Below are 25,327 nucleotides of genomic sequence, written 5' to 3'. Positions count from 1 at the left end.
GTACATATTGACCCTGAGCTTGTATTAGTGTTTCACCTGCACATAGTTGTGTGCACTGTGCGCATGCCTGGCACCTGCCAAGGTCAGAAGAGGTCACTGGATCCTTTGGAACCATGTAGGTGCTAAGAACTGAACCCAGGTTCTCTGCAAGAGCAGCAAGTGCTTTTAATCCCTGGGTCATTTCTCTAGCTTTTAAAAGAAGAGTTTTTAATTGGGATAGATGTATGAGAGAAATCAACTAATCTTTATTATAGGCTTTATTTTGACTCTACATTAAACATATTGCTATTTAAGCATGTATACATACACACTTACAATTCAGTCAGATAAAGATGAATACTGGCTATATGTTTGAAATTAATGGGTTATCATTAGTAACTGTGTAACTATGTTGTTAAAAGACTGTCATACAGAAACATACCAAAATCCTTCATGGTAAAACAATGTGATACATGAGACTTCCTGTGAAATAACTCTGGGGACTGAAGTGATGAGCAGAGGTATCAATGAAGCAAGATCCGGCCTCATCTTAATAAATGCTGGAGCTGAACGGACAATCGGGTTTATGACTCTTTGTCTTAAAAGTCTAAACTAAAAGGCTTAAGCTATAATTCCTAGTCTTATGCTTATACATAACTGGGCTCTCTACACATGATGAAAGGAAGCTGGAGAGAGGCCTCAGCAGTTCCGAGAATATACTGCTTTTGCAGATGACCCAAATTCAGTTCCCAGTACCCACATTAAGCAGTTTGCTACTGCCTATAATTCCAGCTCCAGGGGATAGGATTCCTTCTTCTGGCCCCTATGGGCACTGTACTCACAAACACATAGCTACTCAGAGACACACACATAATTTAAAATAAAAATAAAATCATTTCTAAAAATATGAGGAAAGCTACAAATGGCAGGCATTAAAAATTCTTGCCTGTGCATTCAACCAAACATCTTATAAGATTTATGCTGCCAAACAAATTTTGCCTCACAGATTATCATGGAAGAGTCTAGAATTCAGATTGTGTTTTAGAAATGGGACCCAGCCAGTCATTCCAGAATATTCAAAAACCCAAATCAGCCAAGACCACAGACAGGATCGCACTGAAAAGGAGGTTCAAAGACGGCAATATGACTTCCTCATCAAATCATTCGGGACCATTGTCCCACTGTTTGCTCCAGACAATGACATGATAGATAAACGGGGCCAGGGGGCAGGGATGTAATCCCTGTAATCTCAGCACTGTTGAGATAGAGGCAAATGGATCTCTGTGATCTCTGTGAGGTCAGTCTGATCTACATAGTGAGTTCCAGGCTAGCTAGGATAAGACAATATGATCCTTTCTTGAATAAATAATTAGCTAAATGGAAAGAAAAAAAAGAAATCGGAATGTGAAATAAATAATCCAAATTAAGTCTCAAACTTCAAACTGAAGATCTAGAATCCTACCCAGATAGAGTACCTGTTGAAGCCTTAGAACAGATAAGACAAGAGAGAGACAAGATCTCATGTCCAGAGTGTAAGGTGCCTAATCTGTTGTTCCCAGTCTATTCTAAAGCAGGGCCACTGGGTGTCCAATGGTCCTACCTGCTGGAGTCAAATGTTTCTTCAGGAGAAGAGACATTCCCGCATAGGTGATCTCCATGAAGTACTGCAGTCTTATACACAAATTCAGCCTTCTTCAGAAGCAGCATGTTTAGACCCAAAGATGAAATTTCATTCTAAAAAAATTAATTCTTAGTGAGCCAGCAAGAAGGCTCAGTGGGTAAAAGCACTTGCTGTACAAACCTAGGATCTGAGTTCAGTGCCCTGATCCCACAGCAGAAAGAGAGAACCAACCTTCTAAAGTTGTCTTCTAACTTTCATACATGTATATGCCCTCTAGAGTGCATGTACACACACACACACACACACTCACACAGAGGCCCTAAGTTTGGTTCCCAGCACCCAGCTCGGGCAGCTAACAGCTGGTCACTTGCACACACATGGCATATACAGCTCCTGGGGATTCGGGCCCTCTTCTGGCCTCTAATGGTACCTATACTCACTTGCACATACCCACATGCAGACATACACATAATTAAAAATAAAATAAGTTCTTTTTTAAATACCAAAGTACAGAGTGCCCTCATCTAAGAGAGAAAAAATTAGGATAAGAATGTCAGCATCCAATTAACCATGCAGCTCACACACGATTGAGCCGGTATGATAATGAGTATTCAGAGATGGGTAATTCCTGGAGGGCACTCACCAACCTAAGACAGAGCACCTGTGTAGCCTGGGCAGGCGTCTCCATGACGGGTAAGGTAACCTGCTGATGTCCCACGCAACCCAAGTCAGAAGCTCATTTTTTAATAAAAGAGGGACCTGCAGGGCCCTGGCCCCAATTTTGGGTAACTGTTGCCTTGCTTGTGGGCCTTGACCTTGATATCCTCCCAATGCTAATTCCCTGCCAGGTTCCACCCTCCTGAATGCCTAAGGGAAGTTCCTTGTCTGTGTATCCTGAATAATGGGCGTTAACAGCTTAGATGCAAGATTGTAAAACATCAGTAGTGAACTTCTGCCCTCCGGGGTCCTCCCATTGTGCTGTAAGCCTGTAATTAAGACCTCCTACCCCCTTCAAGAAATGACATTCGACATTTAAAATTAAATATATATATATATAATTGAATGAATACTGCGAATGTAATCTATGAATAGCACAAATGTGATTAATATCATGAGTGTAATTTAAAAAATAAATAAACAAATAAATAAATAAATAATGTCAGCATCCTTATCCAGCACACTACTTTTAACATTTTTTTCCTTTCCAACTTTCAGGTGGTGTTTGCTCTTACAGACTTTGTAATAGAGAATCTTGGCAAGCAGTTTATCGAGACACCCCCAGTAGACCTGGCCACTCTGTATCAGGACATGTCAAGTAGCACACCCCTGGTGTTCATCTTGAGCACAGGCTCTGATCCCATGGGTGCCTTTCAAAGGTTTGCCCGGGAGAGTGGGTATGCAGAACGGTAAGATCACACCATGAGGTTATAGTTATATGTTTGTGTGTGTGTGTGTGTGTGTGTGTGTGTGTACATATGTATATTATATATAACATTGTTATTGTCCATATCAACCATATACTAAAGTACATCTGTGTTCTCCCCTATGGAACAGGGTTTTTCCATTCAAGCAGCCCTTACTAAATAAACTGGCTTAATACTCAGCCATGTGTATCATTAAAGGGAGGTCAGAATCATAAGCACAGGTGTAAACTTCATCTGAGCCAAAGAGAGACTGCCCTAAAATTAAAGTATAATCTAGTGAAAATATATTAGAACCTGTGTAGCATTTAATACATGATTATCAATCAATAATCATAAAAGGAATGAATCTTACTCCTTATGTTCAAATGTTTAAGAACAGGATTTTTATGTCCTTATAATTTCATCTTTCTCAAGATGACCTATAACTTAATGGGATCCAGTTGAAGGTGTTGGTATGGCCTGGTCCCTGGACAGAGAATTACAGAGAGATGATGGATCCCATTTCTTCATTTAAGTTTCATGGTCCATATTTGTTAAGCTTCTGCAAAGAAACAGAATCATAGACTACTGATGTGGGGTGGTGTGTGTGTGTGTGTGTGTGTGTGTCTGTGTGTCTGTGTGTGTGTGTGTGTGTGTGTGTGTGTTTGTATGTTTATGTATAGAAATTTATTATAAGGAATTGGATCATGTAATTATGGAGTCTGAGAGGTCCAAGCTCTGCAGTCAGCACCCTGGAGGCTCTGAAGAGCTGATGATGTGTAACTCCAGTCCAAGTCTGGGAGGCAGAGATCCAGGACAGGTGATGGTATGAGCTCCAGGCCAAAGTCCTGAGACCTAAGAAGAGTCATTGCTTCAGTCTGCTCCTGAAGTCTGGAAAGCACCATGCCCCAGTTTGACAGGCAGGCAGGCTGAGTTCTCTCCTTCCCTGATGAGCATGCAGACATACAGAGCCCACATGCAAATCAGCCATTTGCTGTCACTCCAGACACTGGGTGAAACCTCTTCGCTGCTGGCTGACCGCTCAGCCCACCAACCAGACAGATCAGCGTGTATACATTGCAAAGAATACAAACATTTGAGAAGTCACTAAATAAAAACAGCAACCACATGAGTAGCAATAGTAAGCATCAGAGAGAGGCGACAACCTGATTTCTAGTTTCCATATTACATATTCAAAAAAATCTACATTTCAAAAAATTGCAGTGCAACCAAAGAAACAAGAAAAATGGGAGCATATGGTTCATTCTCAGGGAAAATAATTAGCAACTATCTGTGAAGAAAGTAATACATTGAACTTAACATAATAAAGCTTTTAAAATATATTTTAACTGATTCATAGTAACTACAAGTTACTATAAGTATATATACATTATATGTATTATATATATATATACATATACATAGTAACTATGAGTTACATGTCATCAGACGTGTATACTGTGTGTTAAGATCAGATCTGTGTGATTGACATCTCCATCAAAATCCTCTCTACCAGCAATTTTGAAATATGTAGTTAACTGTTGTCAACTAGTTAGTACAATCTTCCTGTCCACCTGCACCCTGCTATCCTTTATTCCTCACCAAAACCCCTTCCCGGGGTCAGTTTGAACCATGATCCTATTCTATATGTCTTTAAAATCAACTTTTAAGCCAGGTGGCAGTGGCTCACACCTTTAATCCCAGCACTCTACAGGCAGAGGCAGGTAGAGCTCTGTGAGTTTCAGGACAGCCACAGCTGTTACACAGAGAAACCCTGTCTCAAAAAAACAAAAAGCAAAAAACATCAACTCTTTATCTTCCACATATAAATAAGAATATTCAATATTTGAATAACAAAAACTTGGACTGTTTTAATTTTATTCATAACAGCTAAAAGAAAGCACAGACAAGGGACTGAGGGAAAACACAAAAGATGTCTCACCCAAAGGAGAATATCATACACAGGATTTCCATGAAGAAAGCAGGTAGAAATTATCGAGGTGAGAAACACAATACTGAAGCGGAGGCTGCATTGAAGGGGGCAGCACACACGTGTGAGGAGGCAGGAAACAGACACAGTGGGTGTGAACACAGGTCAGCTGAGACTGTGCAGAGCAGAAAGACAAAGGATGGAAGTCCCAGGAGGGAACAGAGAAAGGCACAGACAGATGGCTGAAGACATGTTCCTTTGGCACTGGCACCCTGTCTTATAGTCTGTGGGCTCGGACCGAATGAAATGACCAGCTTTCTGCACGATCGGCTTATGGGTGGAAGACTGTGTGTGTGTGGGCCTGGCCTCCAGGATCGCATGAGCCAATACCCGCTATATCTTACATAGGAACATATACACACAATTGTGTGTGTCATGAGAATGTATCTGCAGTCAGAACGTGTGTGTGTGTGTGTGTGTGTGCGTGCGTGCGTGCGTGCGTGCGTGTGTGTGTGCGTGTGTGCGTGCATGCGTGTGTGTGTGTGTGTGTGTTCTATTGGTTCTGTTTTTCTGAAGAACTCTAACAGTGGGTATGAGGTTTCCTTGGGAGTGTGAAAATCTTTCTGAAATGAACAGTGACTCACCAGCCATTCAGCGCTGTGAATACACTGGAAGACACTGAATCACACACTTTATGATGGTTAAAAGGAATGAAATATTACTGAAGCTAAGCAAGATGAGATGATATGTTTTAACACATGTCAAGACTTACTATTGCTATTAGAAAGAGTCATTTAGACATTATGGTCCTGGTCAAAGCTAGAAAAACAGATGGCTAGAAGAGAATAGAAAAATTAGAAACAGACCCACCTAATTCGGGAAAACATTTACGATGAAGTGACACTCCAGAGCAATGAAGGAAAAAAAAATGATCATGTTTCTATGTAGTCCTGAGTCAGTGGGATGACCATACACATAAAGTGGACTTCATGCATGTGGTTCAGTCCTAATAACTGGTAGATATAAACATGGTAGGCAAAGCAATGAATAGAGGATAATGTAGAGAATACCACCTGAAGTATGGAAATACTTCTTAAATGAAATATAAACAGGAGATTTAAAAGATTGACAAGCTGAGTGTCCTTGTGCACACCTGTCATGCTAACACTCAGGAGGTGGAGGAGGAGAACTTCCCGTTCATGGCCAACCTAAATGACGCAGTGAGTTGAAACTCACTGAGCAATGACATTTGCAGCCAAGCTTAATGACCTAAGTTCAGTCCCTGGGTCCCACACCGTGGAAGGAGAGATCCATCTCCTGTAATTGTCCTGTGACTTCCATATGCATACCATGGAACCTAAGTACCCATGTACATATATGTGTCACGCACACGAGTGCAGAGAATGTAGATAAATGTAATTTTAAAATTAATTAAAATATCTATATTGCTTAAAAATCACATGAAAGGCTCACACTGTTGCTCCCCTCAGAGTGCAGTCAATCTCACTGGGACAGGGGCAAGGCCCCATTGCTGAGAAGATGATCAAGGACGCAATGAAATCAGGAAACTGGGTGTTTCTGCAGAACTGCCATCTTGCCGTTTCCTGGATGCTGGCAATGGAAGAGCTGATCAAAACCTTCACAGATCCAAGTGAGTTGTGCACATTGCTTCTGAGTAATGACAGCATCCTCAAACAGCTTTTCTTGTCCCGACGGTCTAATGACAAATCTCCGTTATAGACCTCGTGCTTTCTCCTATTGAGAAGAAAGATTTGAGCAATAGGGAAAACTGGGTAAAGTTCCACCCAATCAGGATTCAAAAGCAGGCCTTTGAACTCCAAGTAAGGGGATGGCACACCGAACTGTCTGGTCCACCTCGAGTTCTGCGGGAAGCCACCTGAACTCGAAATGTGTCCTATGGGTGGAATGAAAAGAAACAGAAAAGCAGGCTTGGGTCAAGAAAAGACATTAAATCTTACACTATACAATGAAAAGCGCAGCCTCAGCATTGTGGCATTTTCCTTGAATCCCTACACTTGAGGCATACAGGCAGCCAGATCAGGAGTGTGAGGTCATCTTTGGCTACAAGGCAAGTTCAAGACCAGCTGGACTACATACAAGACATGCTACCTAAAATAAAACAAAATAGAAATAGAGAAAAGTACAGGACCAGGTGTGGTGGCGCACACCTTTAATCTCAGTACTCTGGAGGCAGAGGCAAGTGGATCTCTGTGAGTTCAAGGATAGCCTGGTCTGTGTTACCTTAAAAAATCAGAGCCAGGATGCCATAGGGAGAGCACCAAATGCCTGGGGTATCCACGACCCTTTCTCTGGGACCTTGCCAATTATGGAAAGCTTTCAGAGAGGGTAAGAGCTATATCACTCTTGTCTCACTTGCTCACTGTGCCTCTTGAGGAAACAGTGCTTCTTTACAGGGTACCCAGCTGCCTTGGTCACTAAGTCACCTTCCCTGGAAAGCCCCTTATCCCCAATGCCATCCCTATACATTTAAATGGGAAATGAACAGAGCCGAAATGGTCTCACACCCAATGAGAAACGACAAGGTCTTCACTACAGGTCAGGGTCAGCGGCACAAAAGCAGTTCCTGGCAGCAGGGCTCCTTCCTCTTTTTGCCAACTCTTCAAGAAGCCTTAAAAGACTGACAGGAGGTGGGCATGAGGTCCCACCCTGTGGTGATCTATTGTGTACCCTAATAGAGCTTGCCTGAGGATCAGAGGACAGAGCCAGACACTAGATTAGACATAGAGGTCAGGCAGTGGTGGCACACACCTTTAATCTTAGCACTCAAAAGGCAGAGATCCATATGTATCTCTGTGAGGTCAAGGCCACACTGGGCTACATGAGATTGATCCAGTATAGGAGAGAAGCAGAGTCAGGCAGTGGTGACACACCTCTAATCCCAGCACTTTGCTTGGGAAGCACACATGCCTTTAATGACAGGAAGTAATATGGCAGGGTGGAGAAAAGTATATAAGGCGTAAGGAGACAGGAACTAAAGGCTCTTTTTGGCTGAGGCTTTTCCAGTGAGGACTCAGAGGCTTTCCGGGTCGGCTGAGGAGTTGGCAAGGGGAAGTTGGCTGTGGCTTGCTCTGCTTCTCTGATCTTTCAGCTTTTACCCCAATATCTGGCTCAGGGTTTTCTATTAATAAGATCATTTAAGATTCTAACAACACCACCCTCAGCTGAAGAGCTATATTGGCAACTGATAGCTGCTGGGAGAGGGAGAGTCGATTTCTGATGAATGTGCCCCTGGTAAGGTGTCCATGCTTCGCTGGAAGGCCACACATCGGAGAATATTTGAGCAGCACAAATCGGACTTGATAGGTGTAAAAAAGACTCAACGTTGTACTGAAGGGATATGGGAGAAGTCAGGGAGAAGATGGCATGATCAAAAATCCTCAAAGAACCAGTAAAAACATATATTAAATAAATAAAGGTAAGTACTTTATTGATGTCTAATTTCTTTTCTTTCTTTTTTTTTTCTGAGACAGGGTTTCTCTGTGTAGCTTTGGAGCCTGTCCTGGAACTCGCTCTGTAGCCCAGGCTGGCCTCGAACTCACATAGATCTGCCTGCCTCTGCCTCCCGAGTGCTGGGATTAAAGACGTGTGCCACCACAGCCATACCAGTTTCCAGGCGTACAGTTTATGATATGCTTGAACTGTGTGAACTGAGTCTTTCACAGCACTGTTGTCCTTCCCTAGAAAGGGACTCCTACAAGCTATCTGTTTTCTTTCCTGCTGTTTTGTCCTTGTTTAAACAGATCAGACAATTAAGGAGACGTTCCGGCTGTTTCTAAGCTCCATGCCTAGTTCCACATTTCCTGTGACAGTCCTCCAGAATTCTGTCAAGGTAATGCATGCAAACAACTAGAATGTGAGAGAATTGGTCCCTGAGTATCCACCCAGGGCTCCAGGGGTCCCAGATCATGCAGAGACCCACATAAGGGACTGTAAGAGCAGGCAGGGAAGGGGTTTCCCAAGACGGTGCTCATTTTTGTGTGTCCTGGTCTACTAGCCATTCAACTCTTCCGACTCTCCCCTCTGCAAGAAAATGCTACATGCATAGAGTTATGAGGATGGTCCCCTCCCAGAGCTAAGGGACTGTTTCTGCATTTGACAGACAGGAGGCCTCCAGTTTCTGGGTTTCAGTGCACTAAGTTTCCAATATGAGGGAATATTTTTGCATATGAGAAACAAGAGACGCCTCTTGCCTCCATTCCCTCATGTCATGGGACATAGTGGGACAAAGTATGCAGGATAGTTCTGTATTTTGAGATGACCACAGACCCAATGGAGAATTACTAGGCTTTCTGTCTTATGTTTAATAGGGGAAGGACTCCAGATGGAAACATCTGAGGTCCTTGTGATGGTGGTTCAACACGGTAGTTCTGAAGACCCCACTAGGCTCTGTTCTCCATGGTCTGTGGATAAACAAGACAAAGCGTAGCAGTACTGGGGAGATGACTCAGTGAGTAATAGAACTTGCTGTGCAAGCATGAGGAGCTGAGTTCAAATCCCCAGCACTCATAAAAAAGCCAGGCATAACATACATACCTATAATGGAGGGTGGAGTTAAGAAAACTACTGGGGCTTATCACGCTCACTCTAGGAGTTAGTGAGAGACTATGTCTCAAATAAATAAAATAGAGAATGGTAAGTAGAACCTCCCTGAGCATACATGGGTGTGCACATAACCACACACACACACACACACACACACACACACACACACACACACACGACACAAAGTAGGCCTGACCATTCCAAAAATGCCCCATTGGCATCAGTTACCTATCTCTGTGGCTCCAGTATATGCATGCTATCCAGAAATAATGCAACCCTGTAAAATCATCTCCTCTGTCATATATGTTCTCTAAATCCAGGTAACCAATGAACCTCCAAAGGGCTTACGTGCAAATATCAGGAGAGCCTTTACTGAAATGACACCTTCGTTTTTCGAAGAGAATATACTTGGAAGAAAATGGAGACAGCTAATATTTGGCATTTGTTTCTTCCACGCAATTATTCAGGTATACCCCATTCTGCTTTTTTAAAAGATTTTCTTGTTTCTATTTATTTTTGTGTATGTGTATGTGTCTGAGTGTGTGTATAGCACATATGTGTGGGTGCTTGGGCCAACCAAAAGACGGTGTTGGATCCTCTGGTTCTGGAGTTAGAAATAGTCATGAGCCACCTGGCATGGGTGCTGGGGCCCAAACTTGGATGCTCCGGAAGGGCAGCAAGCACTCTTAACCCACTGGGCATCTCACTCCAGACTCCAATTCTGCTTTTTAACAGCAATAAAGAAGTGGTCTATATTAGAAATATGTAAATAGTTCAGAAATAAGTGAAAACTTGAAAATGGCATTTTGAAACTCTAAGGGCTCACTCTGTGTTGGAACCAAAGTTTATTTAGCTCAGCCTCCAATCTCTGTGCCCTTCCTTGCCTAAGCATTCCCACAGCCACAACCCTTGCCTCTATCCTGATCTGCCTAGAGAATACCACCACCCAGGTGAATGCATGAGGTCCAGTTCAACAGCTCAACTCTGCCTCATACCCCAAATCTGCTTCCCCTCCAGAATCTAGTCCTAAAACTAGTAGTCCCTTTCACTCAATAACCTACAATAAAAACTCCAAGAATATTTTTATCTTTTACTCACCCACATATATTTTGCCAGTCTTCAAGGTCACCTTATTTTTTGCTGGTTGTTGTTTTAAGGCACAGTCTTTACTTTTGTACAATCTACCGCACAGCCCAGACTTCCCTTGACTTTTCACCCTCCTGCCTTAGCCTCCTAGAAGCTGGGACAACAGGTGAATGTCACCACACTCAGTTTGGTTCACATATTGTCCTTGTGGTAGTTCACTCCTACCTGCTCCTCAGGATGAGTTCACCACCTTTAAGAGACTCCTCCTTACCTCTAACTAAAACCCTAAGCCCTCTGAAAGATAACCTTCAAAGCAGCACCAGTTTCCTTCCACCTGTTCAAGATGCATTACTTGGTCCGTTATACACCCTGTGACCCTGTGCTTGAATTCTGACTCTTTGCTTATCTCTAGGTGTTATTGATTAGACTAGCTTCCTGGTTCTCAACTGTGTGGACTATACAGAGAAAGAGGCATTGGGGAAAAGGGGATGGGTAAAGATGCAAGACATGGAATAAACAAACAAATGGCCTGAAGAGATCAGAAACTCCATAGATGGAACTGTATAACATTTAGTCGAAGTTTGATCTACAGGAGATAATATGGAACCAACTTCTGAGCCAACCTTTAGTTTAAAATTAAGAAGTTAGGGGGGTGGTAGAATATTAAAGGGGGAATTTCACTATGGTGACACAGAGATTGTGATTATGTATACCAACTTTAGTTGTCTGCAGTTATTGATGCCACCATGGAGAAGTCATCAGGTAACCAGCATGATATGGTATGACCACGAGGCATAGAAAAACTCCTTAAAACAGCAGAGATGGTGATGTGATGGTTAGTTCTAAATGCAACTTGACACAACCCAGAAACAAATGCAGAGTTGTCGAGATCAGCATGGCCTGCAGCGGTGTCTGTGGGAGATTGTCTTGATTATTAATTGGTGTGGGAAGACCCAGCCCACTGCAGGTAGCACCATGCCCCGGACTTGAACCTTGACTTGTGTAAGAGTTAAGGAAGCAGAGCATTCTCTCTGCTCTTGCCTGTGTGTGTGATGGGGCCACTTGCTTCAAGTTTCTGTTGCCATGGCTTCCCCGTGGTGATGGGCTATAACCTGGAGTTCCTGCTGTCATGGCTTCCACATGGTGATGGGCTATAACCTGGAGTTCCTGCTGCCATGGCTTCCCCATGGTGATGGGCTATAACCTGGAGTTCCCAATGCCATGACTTCCCATGGTGATGGGCTGTAACCTGGAGTTCCCAATGCCATGGCTTCCCCATGGTGATGGGCTGTAACCTGGAGTTCCCAATGCCATGGCTTCACCATGGTGATGGGCTGTAACCTGGAGTTCCCAATGCCATGGCTTCCCCATGGTGATGGGCTGTAACCTGGAGTTCCCAATGCCATGGCTTCCTGCTGCGGGCCGCAGAAATATATCATAAGAACTCAGCTGGTTATGGCAAAGTCACTACCTGGAGGGATCAGGGAATTCCTCCAGAGGAAGCCAAATCCCAAGGAGTTTTTGGTGTTACTTGGCTTGTTATATATCAGCTGTATTCTGTTATGAAAATCATGTGTGCCTTCATAGCTTTCCCAATTGACTTTTCCCTAAGAAGGACTAACAGTGTAGACTGAGCACTCTCTGGACATACACATTCCAGGTAATTTGGAGAACAGCCTCAGGGAAAGGCTTTCTCTGGAATCAGATATCTCCCTTGGCCACTTTCAAGGACTACAGGATACACCACCCAGGTGGACGCCCAACTGCCAAGGACTAACAATGATAACAACCCACCTGAAAGTCTCCTGACTTAAATTCCACAAGGAGACACCACCCAGGGGGGCGCCCAACTTCCAAGGACTAACAAGTGATAGCAGCCCACGTACAAGTCTCCTGACTTACAGTAAATTCACAAGAGGACGCCGCCTAGGCCAGGTGGACACTAAGTAATAGTTTTACACAATTTAGCTTAGGCCCTTCTTTCTTACAGCCTTACTAACTTTATAGACCTCTAACTACTTACCTAACCACTTCTAGGAATATTTAGATAAACTTCTGTGCTAACAGCTATGCTCAGCCAGAACTCCCAGTTCAAGCCTCCCTGTATCACCAGAGGCATCTAGCTGTACACAGGTTGCCTAGAGACTGAGCACACTTTCCCCACCCTGCAGAAAAACGGCAGACAGCTTGGACAGATAGGAGCCACAGGAAAAAAGAAGACAGTTTTATTTTCTCCCATTGACCTAGCAACTTATAGATTTTTAACATCCTTTACCAAACACATTTAAGGTTATAGTTGTGCACGTAAGACCCCTCTTCTTAGACATTACCCATATTTAGCCTTTAGTTGATTCATTAGTCACTTCCCCTTTGGGTCACAAATGGTAATTAACTACTAGTGCCCTTCTTTGTAATTCTTATCAACCCTCCATTTGATCCTGATAGTGGACAATCACTGCCTGAGGAAGTTCAGGCTGAGTGTCCTGGGTGGAGGGGAGGATTGTGATTTTGGGGAGATATATAACTGTAAAGCAGAGGACAGAGAAAAGAGAAGAGAATGGAAGAACAAGATGGGTAAGAACTTGAGAGGAACGAGCTGAGATGGGGAAGAACTAGATTGAAGAGCTAAAAGAGAGGACTAGAGGAACGAGATGGAAGATGAGGAAGAGCCAGATGGGGAAGAACAAGATGAGGAAGAGCCAGATGAGAGAGAAGGAGACAGGAGAGGAGCTGATAGGGGAAAGAACTAGATATATGAGAACCTAGAAGGGACAGAACTAGATGAAGGAATTAAGATAGAACATAGAGGGGACAGTAGATAAATATAGAGAGAAATCAGGCAAGAAAGGAGCTAGACATGAGAACAGAACTGAAGCTGTGTATAAAGGATGTTATGCCAGAGGAATTAAAGCGAATGGATCAAAGAACTCTGAGTGCGTAGACTGATTTACCGACCCTAAAGATTCTCTGCTGGTTGATAGAGCCTTCCGCGGATCCTGGGAGGGGACTATCGAGGGGCTGGACCCCCATAGTCCTCGATAGCTTCCCATGGCGATGGGCTGTAACCTGGAGTTCCCAATGCCATGGCTTCCCATGGTGATGGGCTGTAACCTGGAGTTCCCAATGCCATGGCTTCCCATGGTGATGGGCTGTAACTGGAGTTCCTGCTGCCATGGCTTCCCATGGTGATGGGCTGTAACCTAGAGTTCCTGCTGCCATGGCTTCCCATGGTGATGGAATGTAACCTGGAGTTCCTGCTGCCATGGCTTCCCATGGTGATGGGCTGTAACCTAGAGTTCCCAATGCCATGGCTTCCCCATGGTGATGGGCTGTAACCTGGAGTTCCCAGTGCCATGGCTTCCCCATGGTGATGGGCTGTAACCTGGAGTTCCCAATGCCATGGCTTCCCCATGGTGATGGGCTGTAACCTGGAGTTCCCAATGCCATGGCTTCCCCATGGTGATGGGCTGTAACCTGGAGTTCCCAATGCCATGGCTTCCTGCTGCGGGCCGCAGAAATATATCATAAGAACTCAGCTGGTTATGGCAAAGTCACTACCTGGAGGGATCAGGGAATTCCTCCAGAGGAAGCCAAATCCCAAGGAGTTTTTGGTGTTACTTGGCTTGTTATATATCAGCTGTATTCTGTTATGAAAATCATGTGTGCCTTCATAGCTTTCCCAATTGACTTTTCCCTAAGAAGGACTAACAGTGTAGACTGAGCACTCTCTGGACATACACATTCCAGGTAATTTGGAGAACAGCCTCAGGGAAAGGCTTTCTCTGGAATCAGATATCTCCCTTGGCCACTTTCAAGGACTACAGGATACACCACCCAGGTGGACGCCCAACTGCCAAGGACTAACAATGATAACAACCCACCTGAAAGTCTCCTGACTTAAATTCCACAAGGAGACACCACCCAGGGGGGCGCCCAACTTCCAAGGACTAACAAGTGATAGCAGCCCACGTACAAGTCTCCTGACTTACAGTAAATTCACAAGAGGACGCCGCCTAGGCCAGGTGGACACTAAGTAATAGTTTTACACAATTTAGCTTAGGCCCTTCTTTCTTACAGCCTTACTAACTTTATAGACCTCTAACTACTTACCTAACCACTTCTAGGAATATTTAGATAAACTTCTGTGCTAACAGCTATGCTCAGCCAGAACTCCCAGTTCAAGCCTCCCTGTATCACCAGAGGCATCTAGCTGTACACAGGTTGCCTAGAGACTGAGCACACTTTCCCCCACCCTGCAGAAAAACGGCAGACAGCTTGGACAGATAGGAGCCACAGGAAAAAAGAAGACAGTTTTATTTTCTCCCATTGACCTAGCAACTTATAGATTTTTAACATCCTTTACCAAACACATTTAAGGTTATAGTTGTGCACGTAAGACCCTCTTCTTAGACATTACCCATATTTAGCCTTTAGTTGATTCATTAGTCACTTCCCCTTTGGGTCACAAATGGTAATTAACTACTAGTGCCCTTCTTTGTAATTCTTATCAACCCTCCATTTGATCCTGATAGTGGACAATCACTGCCTGAGGAAGTTCAGGCTGAGTGTCCTGGGTGGAGGGGAGGATTGTGATTTTGGGGAGATATATAACTGTAAAGCAGAGGACAGAGAAGAGAGAAGAGAATGGAAGAACAAGATGGGTAAGAACTTGAGAGGAACGAGCTGAGATGGGGAAGAACTAGATTGAAGAGCTAAAAGAGAGGACTAGAGGAACGAGATGGAAGATGAGGAAGAGCCAGATGGGGAAGAACAAGATGAGGAAGAGCCAGATGAGAGAGAAGGAGACAGGAGAGGAGCTGATAGGGGAAAGAACTAGATATATGAGAACCTAGAAGGGACAGAACTAGATGAAGGAATTAAGATAGAACATAGAGGGGACAGTAGATAAATATAGAGAGAAATCAGGCAAGAAAGGAGCTAGACATGAGAACAGAACTGAAGCTGTGTATAAAGGATGTTATGCCAGAGGAATTAAAGCGAATGGATCAAAGAACTCTGAGTGCGTAGACTGATTTACCGACCCTAAAGATTCTCTGCTGGTTGATAGAGCCTTCCGCGGATCCTGGGAGGGGACTATCGAGGGGCTGGACCCCATAGTCCTCGATAGCTTCCCATGGCGATGGGCTGTAACCTGGAGTTCCCAATGCCATGGCTTCCCATGGTGATGGGCTGTAACCTGGAGTTCCCAATGCCATGGCTTCCATGGTGATGGGCTGTAACTGGAGTTCCTGCTGCCATGGCTTCCCATGGTGATGGGCTGTAACCTAGAGTTCCTGCTGCCATGGCTTCCCATGGTGATGGAATGTAACCTGGAGTTCCTGCTGCCATGGCTTCCCATGGTGATGGCTGTAACCTAGAGTTCCAATGCCATGGCTTCCCATGGTGATGGCTGTAACCTGGAGTTCCCAGTGCCATGGCTTCCCCATGGTGATGGGCTGTAACCTGGAGTTCCCAATGCCTGGCTTCCCATGGTGATGGGCTGTAACCTGGAGTTCCCAGTGCCATGGCTTCCCCATGGTGATGGGCTGTAACCTGGAGTTCCCAATGCCATGGCTTCCCCATGGTGATGGGCTATAACCTGGAGTTCCAATGCCATGACTTCCATGTGATGGGCTGTAACTGGATTCCCATGCCATGACTTCCCATGGTGATGGGCTGTAACCTGGAGTTCCCAATGCCATGGCTTCCCCATGGTGATGGGCTGTAACCTGGAGTTCCCAATGCCATGGCTTCCCCATGGTGATGGACTGTAACCTGGAGTTCCCAATGCTATGGCTTCCCCATGGTGATGGGCTCTAACCTAGAGTTCCTGCTGCCATGGCTTCCCCATGGTGATGGGCTGTAACCTGGAGTTCCCAATGCCATGGCTTCCCATGGTGATGGGCTATAAACTGGAGTTCCTGCTGCCATGGCTTTCCATGGTGATGGGCTGTAACCTGGAGTTCCCAATGCCATGGCTTCCCATGGTGATGGGCTGTAACCTGGAGTTCCTGCTGTCATGGCTTCCCCATGGTGATGGGCTGTAACCTGGAGTTCCCAATGCCATGGCTTCCCCATGGTGATGGGCTGTAACCTGGAGTTCCCAATGCCATGGCTTCCCTATGGTGATGGGTTGTAACCTGGAGTTCCTGCTGTCATGGCTTCCCCATAGTGATGGACTGTAACCTGGAGTTCCCAATGCCATGGCTTCCCATGGTGATGGGCTGTAACCTGGAGTTCCCAATGCCATGGCTTCCCCGTGGTGATGGGCTGTAACCTGGAGTTCCCAATGCCATGGCTTCCCATGGTGATGGACTGTAACCTGGAGTTCCCAATGCCATGGCTTCCCATGGTGATGGGCTGTAACCTTTCTCCCTTAGGTTGTTTTCGTCCGAATATTTTATCACAGTGATGGAAATAAAACCAGGACAAGAATTCTCTCTCTCCCTCCCTCCCCACCGATTTCTCTTTCTCTCTCTTAATTATAGTGCATTTTTATGCCATACTCTAGGTGAGGTGGGGGTTTTTTCCTAGCTTGAAATATTTTATTTTACGCAGAACAAAGTTTCTTTTGGTAGACCTGCCAAATCTCCCATGACAGATTTTCTTTTAGAAACATGGGAACACTGAATGAAGATGTCTTTGGCCTGTTTGGTAAAAGCCTGACTGAAGCTGAACCAGATGTCTTTAACCAGTTGCCATACGGGGATGCCCACCATTAATGAAAACTTTTATTTTTTCAATACTGAAAATTCACTTCATCATCATTACACAAAATTAACCCCATCAGTCATATCTCAGAATGTTTTCCTCTTCCATTCTAGGAGAGAAAGAAGTTCGGCCCCCTAGGCTGGAATATCTGCTACGAGTTCAACGACAGTGACCGAGAATGTGCCTTACTCAACCTCAACCTCTACTGTCACGAAGGGAAGATCCCCTGGGACGCGCTCATTTACATTACCGGTCAGTGTGTGCATGGGGCCTGGGCATCTGGCTGCAGAACAGAGCTATTGATTTACACCGGCCTGGCCCCTGCGAAGACCGTGTCCTCCTCCAGTGTTTAATGTTGGCAATGACAGCTGATGTCCCCTTTGTGAACTTACAGTAGCAATAAGCAGGTCATGAGAATATTTACACATAGAAAATTGAGGAGACATTTCTCCCCAATAATAATACAATAATGTAGCAATAACACAGACATCATTTGTGTGTGTGTGTGTGTGTGTGTGTGTGAGAGAGAGAGAGAGAGAGAGAGAGAGAGACAGAGAGAGAGAGAGGTATGTACTACCCATGTGTATGGTTGTACATGTGTGTACATGTAAAATCTAGAGGCCAACATTCAGTGTGCTACTCAACCAATTTTTTTATTCCTTGAAAATTTCATATACATATCCAATGTATCTTAATCATGTCTAGCTCCCTCCTCCCCTCCCCCACTCCCCCTAGGCAAAGGGAGAACCATTTGTCTTTGGGGCTGTGACCACTGGTAGCTTTCCACCTCACTCTTTGAGGCAGGGTCTCTCATGAACCTGGAGCTCATTATTTGGCTAGGCTGACTGGCCAATGAACTCCAAGGACCCACCTGTCTCTGCCCTCACCCCCAGTTCTGGGAGTACAGACACAAGCCACAAGGCTTTGATGTAGATGCTAGGGATCCAGGCTCAGCTTCTCATGCTGATGCAACAGAGACTTTGCTGACAGCCATCTCCTTCACCCCAGGAACTTCTTTAAACATTTAAGATGAGTCAGTATGTTAAAGTCTTACGTCAACCTTGGCAATGTCATATCATACATGAAATCCTTCCGAGAACACTACAGTAATAAACAGTGAATTGTGCCAATGGAACTAGAATTTCCCCAAGGCATTATATTAACATTAAAAATCATTCCATGTGGTTCCTGCCTGCTCATGTTTTTGAGCAACACTGAAGCATGCTGGGTAGTGCATCTCTGGAGAGAGAGACAGTGCAACCATAAATTTGAATTCTCCCTGACTTGATCTCTGACAGACACACTCTCTCTTTCACTTTGGATCCATCTTTCCTTCCTGGCTTGATAGCAATAATTTATGAGGTGTGTACAGATCGACGATCTTTCTATAAATGTGAGGTCTGTTTTCTTAGTGAGCTCAACAAAAGCAGTGTTTCATGGAAAGTGAGTACACTTTAGAATCTGACAGTTGGGGGGGGGGTGGTCACCACTCAAGAACATTCTGAAACAAAGGAAAAGGGAAGAAAGTCTTCAGTAGAGCCCAATAGCTTTAGTTTCTGTTATTTGAAAAAAATAAAATTGTGGGACTGAAGAGATGGCTCAGTGGTCTTTGCAGAGGACCCAGCACTGACTGGCTCACGACTGCCTCTAACACCAGCCCCATTGACCCTGACACTATCTTCTGGCCTCTATGGGCTCTAAACTCATACAGGATCACATACATACATATACAGCTTTTAAAAAATAAAGTAAAATAATCAGAGCATACATGCTAGGTTTTTTTCTGCTTTTTTAAAAATTGGCTTATTAGAGAAATACAGCAACTACTTTCAATACCAACTAAATATGCATATAAATAAACCAAATAAAATTTTGTTATGTTTCTTAATGTAAAAAAAAAATAGTAATGTATTTTAAAATGCAAGCTCCCTTTCAGGTGAAATCACCTATGGCGGGAGAGTGACTGACACCTGGGATCAGAGATGCCTTCGAACTGTCTTGAAAAAATTTTTCTCTCCTGAAACATTGACTACTGATTATAAATACTCTGAATCAGGTAAATGACTTTCGTGCAAAAAGTCCCTTCCCTGGAAGCCTCGGACAGCGCCTTTTAGTTTTCCAACAAGGTGTCCTGTCCATCCTCACACTTTTATCCCATCCCCATGTCTGACACTGCCGGAGCTGGTTTGGTAACAAGAACACAATACGGCATATTATATAGCAACTACTATGAATTTGCTTTGTATTAAATTTGATTGTATTATATCTAAATGCATTTTCAGAGCAATGGAATAATGCATTTTTAATATAATTAGAGAATCCTTCCATTATCAAATACTGAGTAATGAAGGTGTATGAATTGGAGGTAACTCATTTATGGTTAGACAGTAAATAGATCAATGGCCTTGGGTGTCAGTTCTTTAGAGGAAGAAATCTGATTACTACAGTGCAAGCTCATAAAAGCTCCTATTGTTGGGTTCCTAGACACTGCTTCAAATCAACTGTATGTCTTGGCATCATTAGGGAAAGGGTAGTGATGCTTTATTTCAACATTTTGCAAATGTAGCCTTTGATTTGCCAAATTAGAATCTACTTATCAAATCCATGTAAAGATAATTTCTAAATGAGCATAAACTTGGATCCTTCACGAGACTCACTTCCAACAGTGTCCAGAACCCTTCTGGGCTCCATACTCTGAAAAGATCATGATGCTAATCTCTGATGCTCAAGGCCTCAAGAAAAATGAGTGTAACTATAGGGCTAGCACAGTGGCTAAAGGTTAAGGGCACAAACTGTTCTTGGAGAGGACATGAATTCTGTTCACAGCACCCTTGTTGGCTTGCTCACAATCACCTGTCACTCCAGCTTCAGGGAACCCAATACCCTCCTTCTGGTCTCCATGGGCAAACTTACATGTTCACGCCCATGGGAAGACACACACAGAGAAATAATTTTTTAATTAAAATAAGAACCAGGCCAGACAGTGCTGATCCATTTCATACACATTTATCGTCTGTGCTTTTTACCGACAGGCATCTATTTTTCCCCTTTGGCTGACAGTCTCCAAGAGTTCAAGGACTACATTGAAGATCTGCCTTTGATTGATGATCCAGAAATTTTTGGAATGCATGAGAATGCCAACCTCGTTTTCCAGGTGTGTCGTCTTTCTGCTTAAAATAGCATGTTATATTGTGTAGATAAACTCGACATTAGTCCTGCCCTCACAGTCCTGTGAGCTACAACGCCCTCAGCAAAAAAGTTAGAGACTGGCTAACCTTTCTTTCAGCCGTGGTTTCAATTCATTCTAATGCCTTTAGAGTCTTCAATGAGACTCAATTCCCACAGTGGCCAGAATCCTTCTGGCTCCATACTCCAAAAAGATGAAGATGCTAATCTCTAACAAGGCCTCAAGGAAATTTAATGTAACTAGACACAGCCTTCACAGAATCCTAAGACACACACACACACAGAGTTCTGGATTAATGTGTGTGTGTGTGTGTGTGTGTGTGTGTGTGTGTGTGTGTGTGTGTGTGTGTGTGTTCCCTTCTCCCACCACACTGACCACATTTGGCTCCTGTTACATGAAGATTACAGATATACATGATTAGATTAGAACAGTACAGTTCTAAGGGCCCAAAGGGTCTCTTCTCAGCCCCTTGGTTCAGATCCTGGGAAAATATCCAAGGAAGATAATTAATCTTGCTCTCTCAAAGCAGTCAAGGTACCAGACCACAGCACTGGCTCCAAAGCAGTGACTCTAACCTGGGTCACGACCCCTCTGGGGGTCACCTAAGACCATCAGAAAACACGGATATTTATATTATGAATCATAACAGTCACAAAACTACAGTGATGAAGGAGCAACGAAAATAATTTTATGGTTGGCAGTCATCACAACGTGAGGAACTCGTGTGACCCAGCCTCATCTCAGGCATCTGTAAAGAACAGAGCTGTGTCTCTGAGGATTCCAGAAATCTCTAACGGTCATGGGTTAGATTCTCCTGAAGAGGGCAGGGCAGGGAGATCATCTTTTTTTTTTTTCAACTTAAGTTTTGCCTGTACATGTGATAGAAGGGGAAGTCGCCAGGCGGTGGTGGCACACTCCTTTAATCCCAGCACTCGGGAGGCAGAGGCAGGTGGATCTCTGAGTTCGAGGCCAGCCTGGGCTACAGAGTAAGTTCAGGACAGCCAGGACTGTTACACAGAGAAACCCTGTCTGGAAAAACTGAAAGAAAGAAGGTGAAGTCTACCTCAATATCGAGACCTCTAACAACACCGGAATCTCCAGAGAGCACACAGGAGGTCAGTGTTCTGAAACTTATTTCATGTTCGCCAATAATGACGCCGCTTCGTTTGGCGGGCCAGTAAAATGATGTGTCCTGTCTTCCACTGCTCTGCTTTCGAGAGTCTACTTGGAGCTAAACCTTCTATTGCTCCTCTCTGACCTCTGACCCATGTCCTAAATGGCGGACGGAGGAGGGAAGACAGCATGGAAGGGCTGGCCCAGCCTCCTCCAGAGGACAGCTTCAGGTGGGATAAAACTGGCCCACCCCACCCCTCACCTCTAACGCACGCGCGCGCGCACACACACACACATATACACACACACACACACACACACACACACACACACACACACGCCATTGTAAACCAGCCATGGAGACGTTCGTGTTGTCCATTGGTTTCAGAATGACTAGCAGAGCAGATGTGTAATGACTGGGAGAGCAGATGTGAAATGACTGGGAGAGCAGATGTGTAATGAGCCCAGATGTGTAATGACTGGGAGAGCAGATGTGTAATGACTGGGAGAGCAGATGTGTAATGACTGGGAGAGCAGATGTGTAATGAGCCCCAGATGTGTAATGACTGGGAGAGCAGATGTGAAATGACTGGAGAGCAGATGTGTGGGGGGGGTGATGGGGAGAGATGTGTAATGACTGGAGAGAGATGTGAGCAGATGTGAAATGACTGGGAGAGCAGATGTGAATGAGCCCCAGATGTGTAATGACTGGGAGAGCAGATGTGAAGTGAGCCCCAGATGTGTAATGACTGGGAGAGCAGATGTGAAATGACTGGGAGAGCAGATGTGAAATGTGAGCCCCAGATGTGTAATGACTGGGAGAGCAGATGTGAAGTGAGCCCCAGATGTGTTTCTCTTCGCCTTTCCTTGCACAGTTCCGGGTCAACACTGCAGCCACTTCCTTTGAGCAATGGCCGCTTTTCCCTCTAGAGGATTCTGATGAGCTGGAAGTTGGAGAGATGGCTCAGCAGTTAAGAGCACTGGGGACTTGGATTCAATTCCCAGCACCCACGTGGCAGCTCACAACCAGCTCCAGGGGACTCAGTACCCTCGGCTGGCCTCCACAGACATGCATGAACGTGGTGCACAAACACGATAGCAAACCACCCATACCCATAATAAAATGTACAGAGGTGGGCATGTGACCCAGGCTAAAGCAAAGGCGGCCACCCCTCCCTCTGCCACTCTAAGTACACAGATGTCCAGCCCGGTCTACGCAAATGCTGTTTCGGGAAGGGTCCTCTGGAATCGGTGGCTGGGATGTCATATCTGCAGTTATCTGTCTTTCCCCTGATGATCCCACCCCCTCCCCAACCACCATGTAGGGGAAACTCCTCTGCCATAGGAAAAGCCAAGAGTCCCGGAGAAGAAAACCGCCGGACATGTGCAGAAGAGACAAGATTGCACCTGTTTATGACCCCACGGACGTCCACACTCTCAAGGCCCCGACTGAGCCCTGGAACTGAACTGGTGTTACTGGTACAGCCTCCCAGGGATGAGAGTTCACAGACTTAACATCAGCATGGCAACACCAATGAGAAATGGAGTTTTCTGAAGAAGTGCGCAAACCTAGGACGCTTGGATCGTGTCAAACACAGGGAGGAAGCAGGGGGAAGTGATATAAGAATGCAGAGAGGCACCGGGCCAGGCGGTGGTGGTGCACACCTTAATCCCAGCACTCGGGAGGCAGAGCCAGGCGGATCTCTGTGAGTTCGAGGCCAGCCTGGTCTACAGAGCGAGAGCCAGACATGCACCAAAACTACACAGAGAAACCTTATCTTGAAAACACCAAAAAAAAAAAAAAAAAAAAAAAAAAAAAGGAATGCAGGGTGGTCAGAGCAAGATGTGCATTTTTTGTATCGTTTTTTACTATTGTTGTTCTTTGAGATTGTAATAGAATAATATCAATTCCCTCTCCTTTTCCCTCCCTTTAAGCCTCTTACGTGCCATCCCCTTGATCTCTTTCAAATCCGAGGTCGCTTTTCTTTAATTGTTGTTGTTAGCTTGTGTGTGTCAGTGCATGTATGTTGTGTATGTGTGTGTTCCTAAATACATAAATGCAATCTGTTCAGTCTGTATAATGTTACAGATAAGTGTTTTCAGGGCTGAGCATTAGGTAGAAGTATGCTCTTCCCTGAGGAAGACTATTGGAGGTTTTGGTTTGGTTTGGTAGTTTGGTTTTAGTTTTTGGTTTTGGTTTTGGTTTTTTTGAGACAGTCTCTCTACATAGCCCTGACTGTCCTGGATCTCGCTCTGTAGACCAGGCTGGCCTTGAACTCACAGAGATCCGCCTGCCTCTGCTTCCTGAGTGCTGGGATTAAAGGCGTGCACCCCTTCCCACAGCAAGGTTTCTCTTCTACCAGATCACTGTGGAAGAGTGCTTCCTTCCTCCAGACAGCAGAAGGCCGTCAGTGAGAGCTTTTACCTCCTGCTTTCAGGAAGGAGGAAGATTTGAAATCGATCCTCCATCTGTTTGCAAGTTGCCTCTAGCTAGAGAAAATCTCTGTATCAAAGTGTCATTATGAGATAGCATGTTCTGCTTAGGTTAGGTAATTCAGTCCCTTTTAAGGAATGTGATCTGAACACAAAAGCTATACAGTCTTCCTACACATCGCAAGTTATATTTAAATAAATGCTTCTTAGAAACTAGTAAAGGACAGAACAGGCAGGAAGCGGCAGATCTGAGGTCCGGAGTGTGTGTCAGCAGCCCCTCTCTGCTGTCTGAGCCTGACTTTGTCACCTCAGGGCACTGCCAAAATGTCATTTTCTAAAACTGAGTCTGAACAAGACGAGAAGTGAGTTGTTCTGAGAGCAGACTTACCGTTGCTATGAAGAAAAGCCAAATGACAACCAACTGGATGCTGCGGCTGCCGCCCCACGTATCAGATTCTGCTCAGACAATGATGCTGGGGGTGTTGAGTCGAGCCTGACAAGCACTCCGAAGAGCCGCTTGCTGCTGCGAGGATGGTCTGCTTTTGAAGGACCGAGTGGACCAGAAGTGGAGGAGGCAGGCTTGTGTCCACACAGCTGCTGGGTCTGTCACCCTACTGGAAAGGGGGAAGGAAGAGAGAGAGAGAGAGAGAGAGAGAGAGAGAGAGAGAGAGAGAGAGAGAGAGAGAGAGAGAAGAAGAAGAAGAAGAAGAAGAAGAGAGGAGGAGGAGAGAAGAAGGAAGAAGGAGAAGAAGAAGGAAGGAGAAGAAGAGAGAGAGAGGAGAGGAAGAAGGAAGGAAGGAAGGAAGGAAGGAAGGAAGGAAGGAAGGAAGGAAGGAAGGAAGGAAGGAAGATGCCATAAAGACACAGTTGAGCCAAGCCAGCTAAAGTGGAAACTTGCTGAGCTTCCAGTCCAAACTCAGGGATGCCCACATCCATGTTGTGTCCAGAGCTCCACGGGAGACTATGTGTCATGGCCACAGAGGCCAGGAAAGAAGGAGCTGAAATGCTTTGCTAAGCTTGAAGAGCCCAAGCTAGAGCTGCAGGCCGAGGCCACTGATTGTGCTTATGCTGGGCAAAGTCAATGAGACAATTATTGATGGTAAAGCAGCTTTTCCCTTCCTTTCTCATCAATGGACGTAAGGTCTCAGTCAGGAAGGATGAGTAGATCTAGAGATCTGATGAACAGCATTGTGCATGTAATCAATGGTACTGTGCACTCAAAAGTTGAGAGCTGGTGAGAGGACTCAGTGGATAAAGGCAGCTGCCACCAAGCCTAATGC

The 25,327-nt window shown here is 44.9% G+C and overlaps 1 protein-coding gene across 1 annotated transcript in view; it reads left to right on the top strand.

Annotated features, from left to right (window-relative positions):
- Dnah6 (dynein axonemal heavy chain 6) overlaps positions 1–25,327 on the top strand; it is a 211,279-nt gene that overhangs the window by 170,381 nt on the left and 15,571 nt on the right. The window contains 7 exon segments of the mRNA XM_028855187.2: positions 2,816–3,006; positions 6,424–6,584; positions 8,716–8,804; positions 9,838–9,984; positions 17,428–17,566; positions 19,251–19,370; positions 20,347–20,468. Of these exon segments, the coding sequence (XP_028711020.1) occupies positions 2,816–3,006; positions 6,424–6,584; positions 8,716–8,804; positions 9,838–9,984; positions 17,428–17,566; positions 19,251–19,370; positions 20,347–20,468 (969 nt within the window).

Source organism: Peromyscus leucopus, chromosome 3, assembly GCF_004664715.2.
Source record: "Peromyscus leucopus breed LL Stock chromosome 3, UCI_PerLeu_2.1, whole genome shotgun sequence".
NCBI classification, from domain to species: domain Eukaryota; kingdom Metazoa; phylum Chordata; class Mammalia; order Rodentia; family Cricetidae; genus Peromyscus; species Peromyscus leucopus.
The sequence above is the reverse complement of the archived record's forward strand: the minus strand, read 5'-3'. Positions and strand labels throughout refer to the sequence as shown.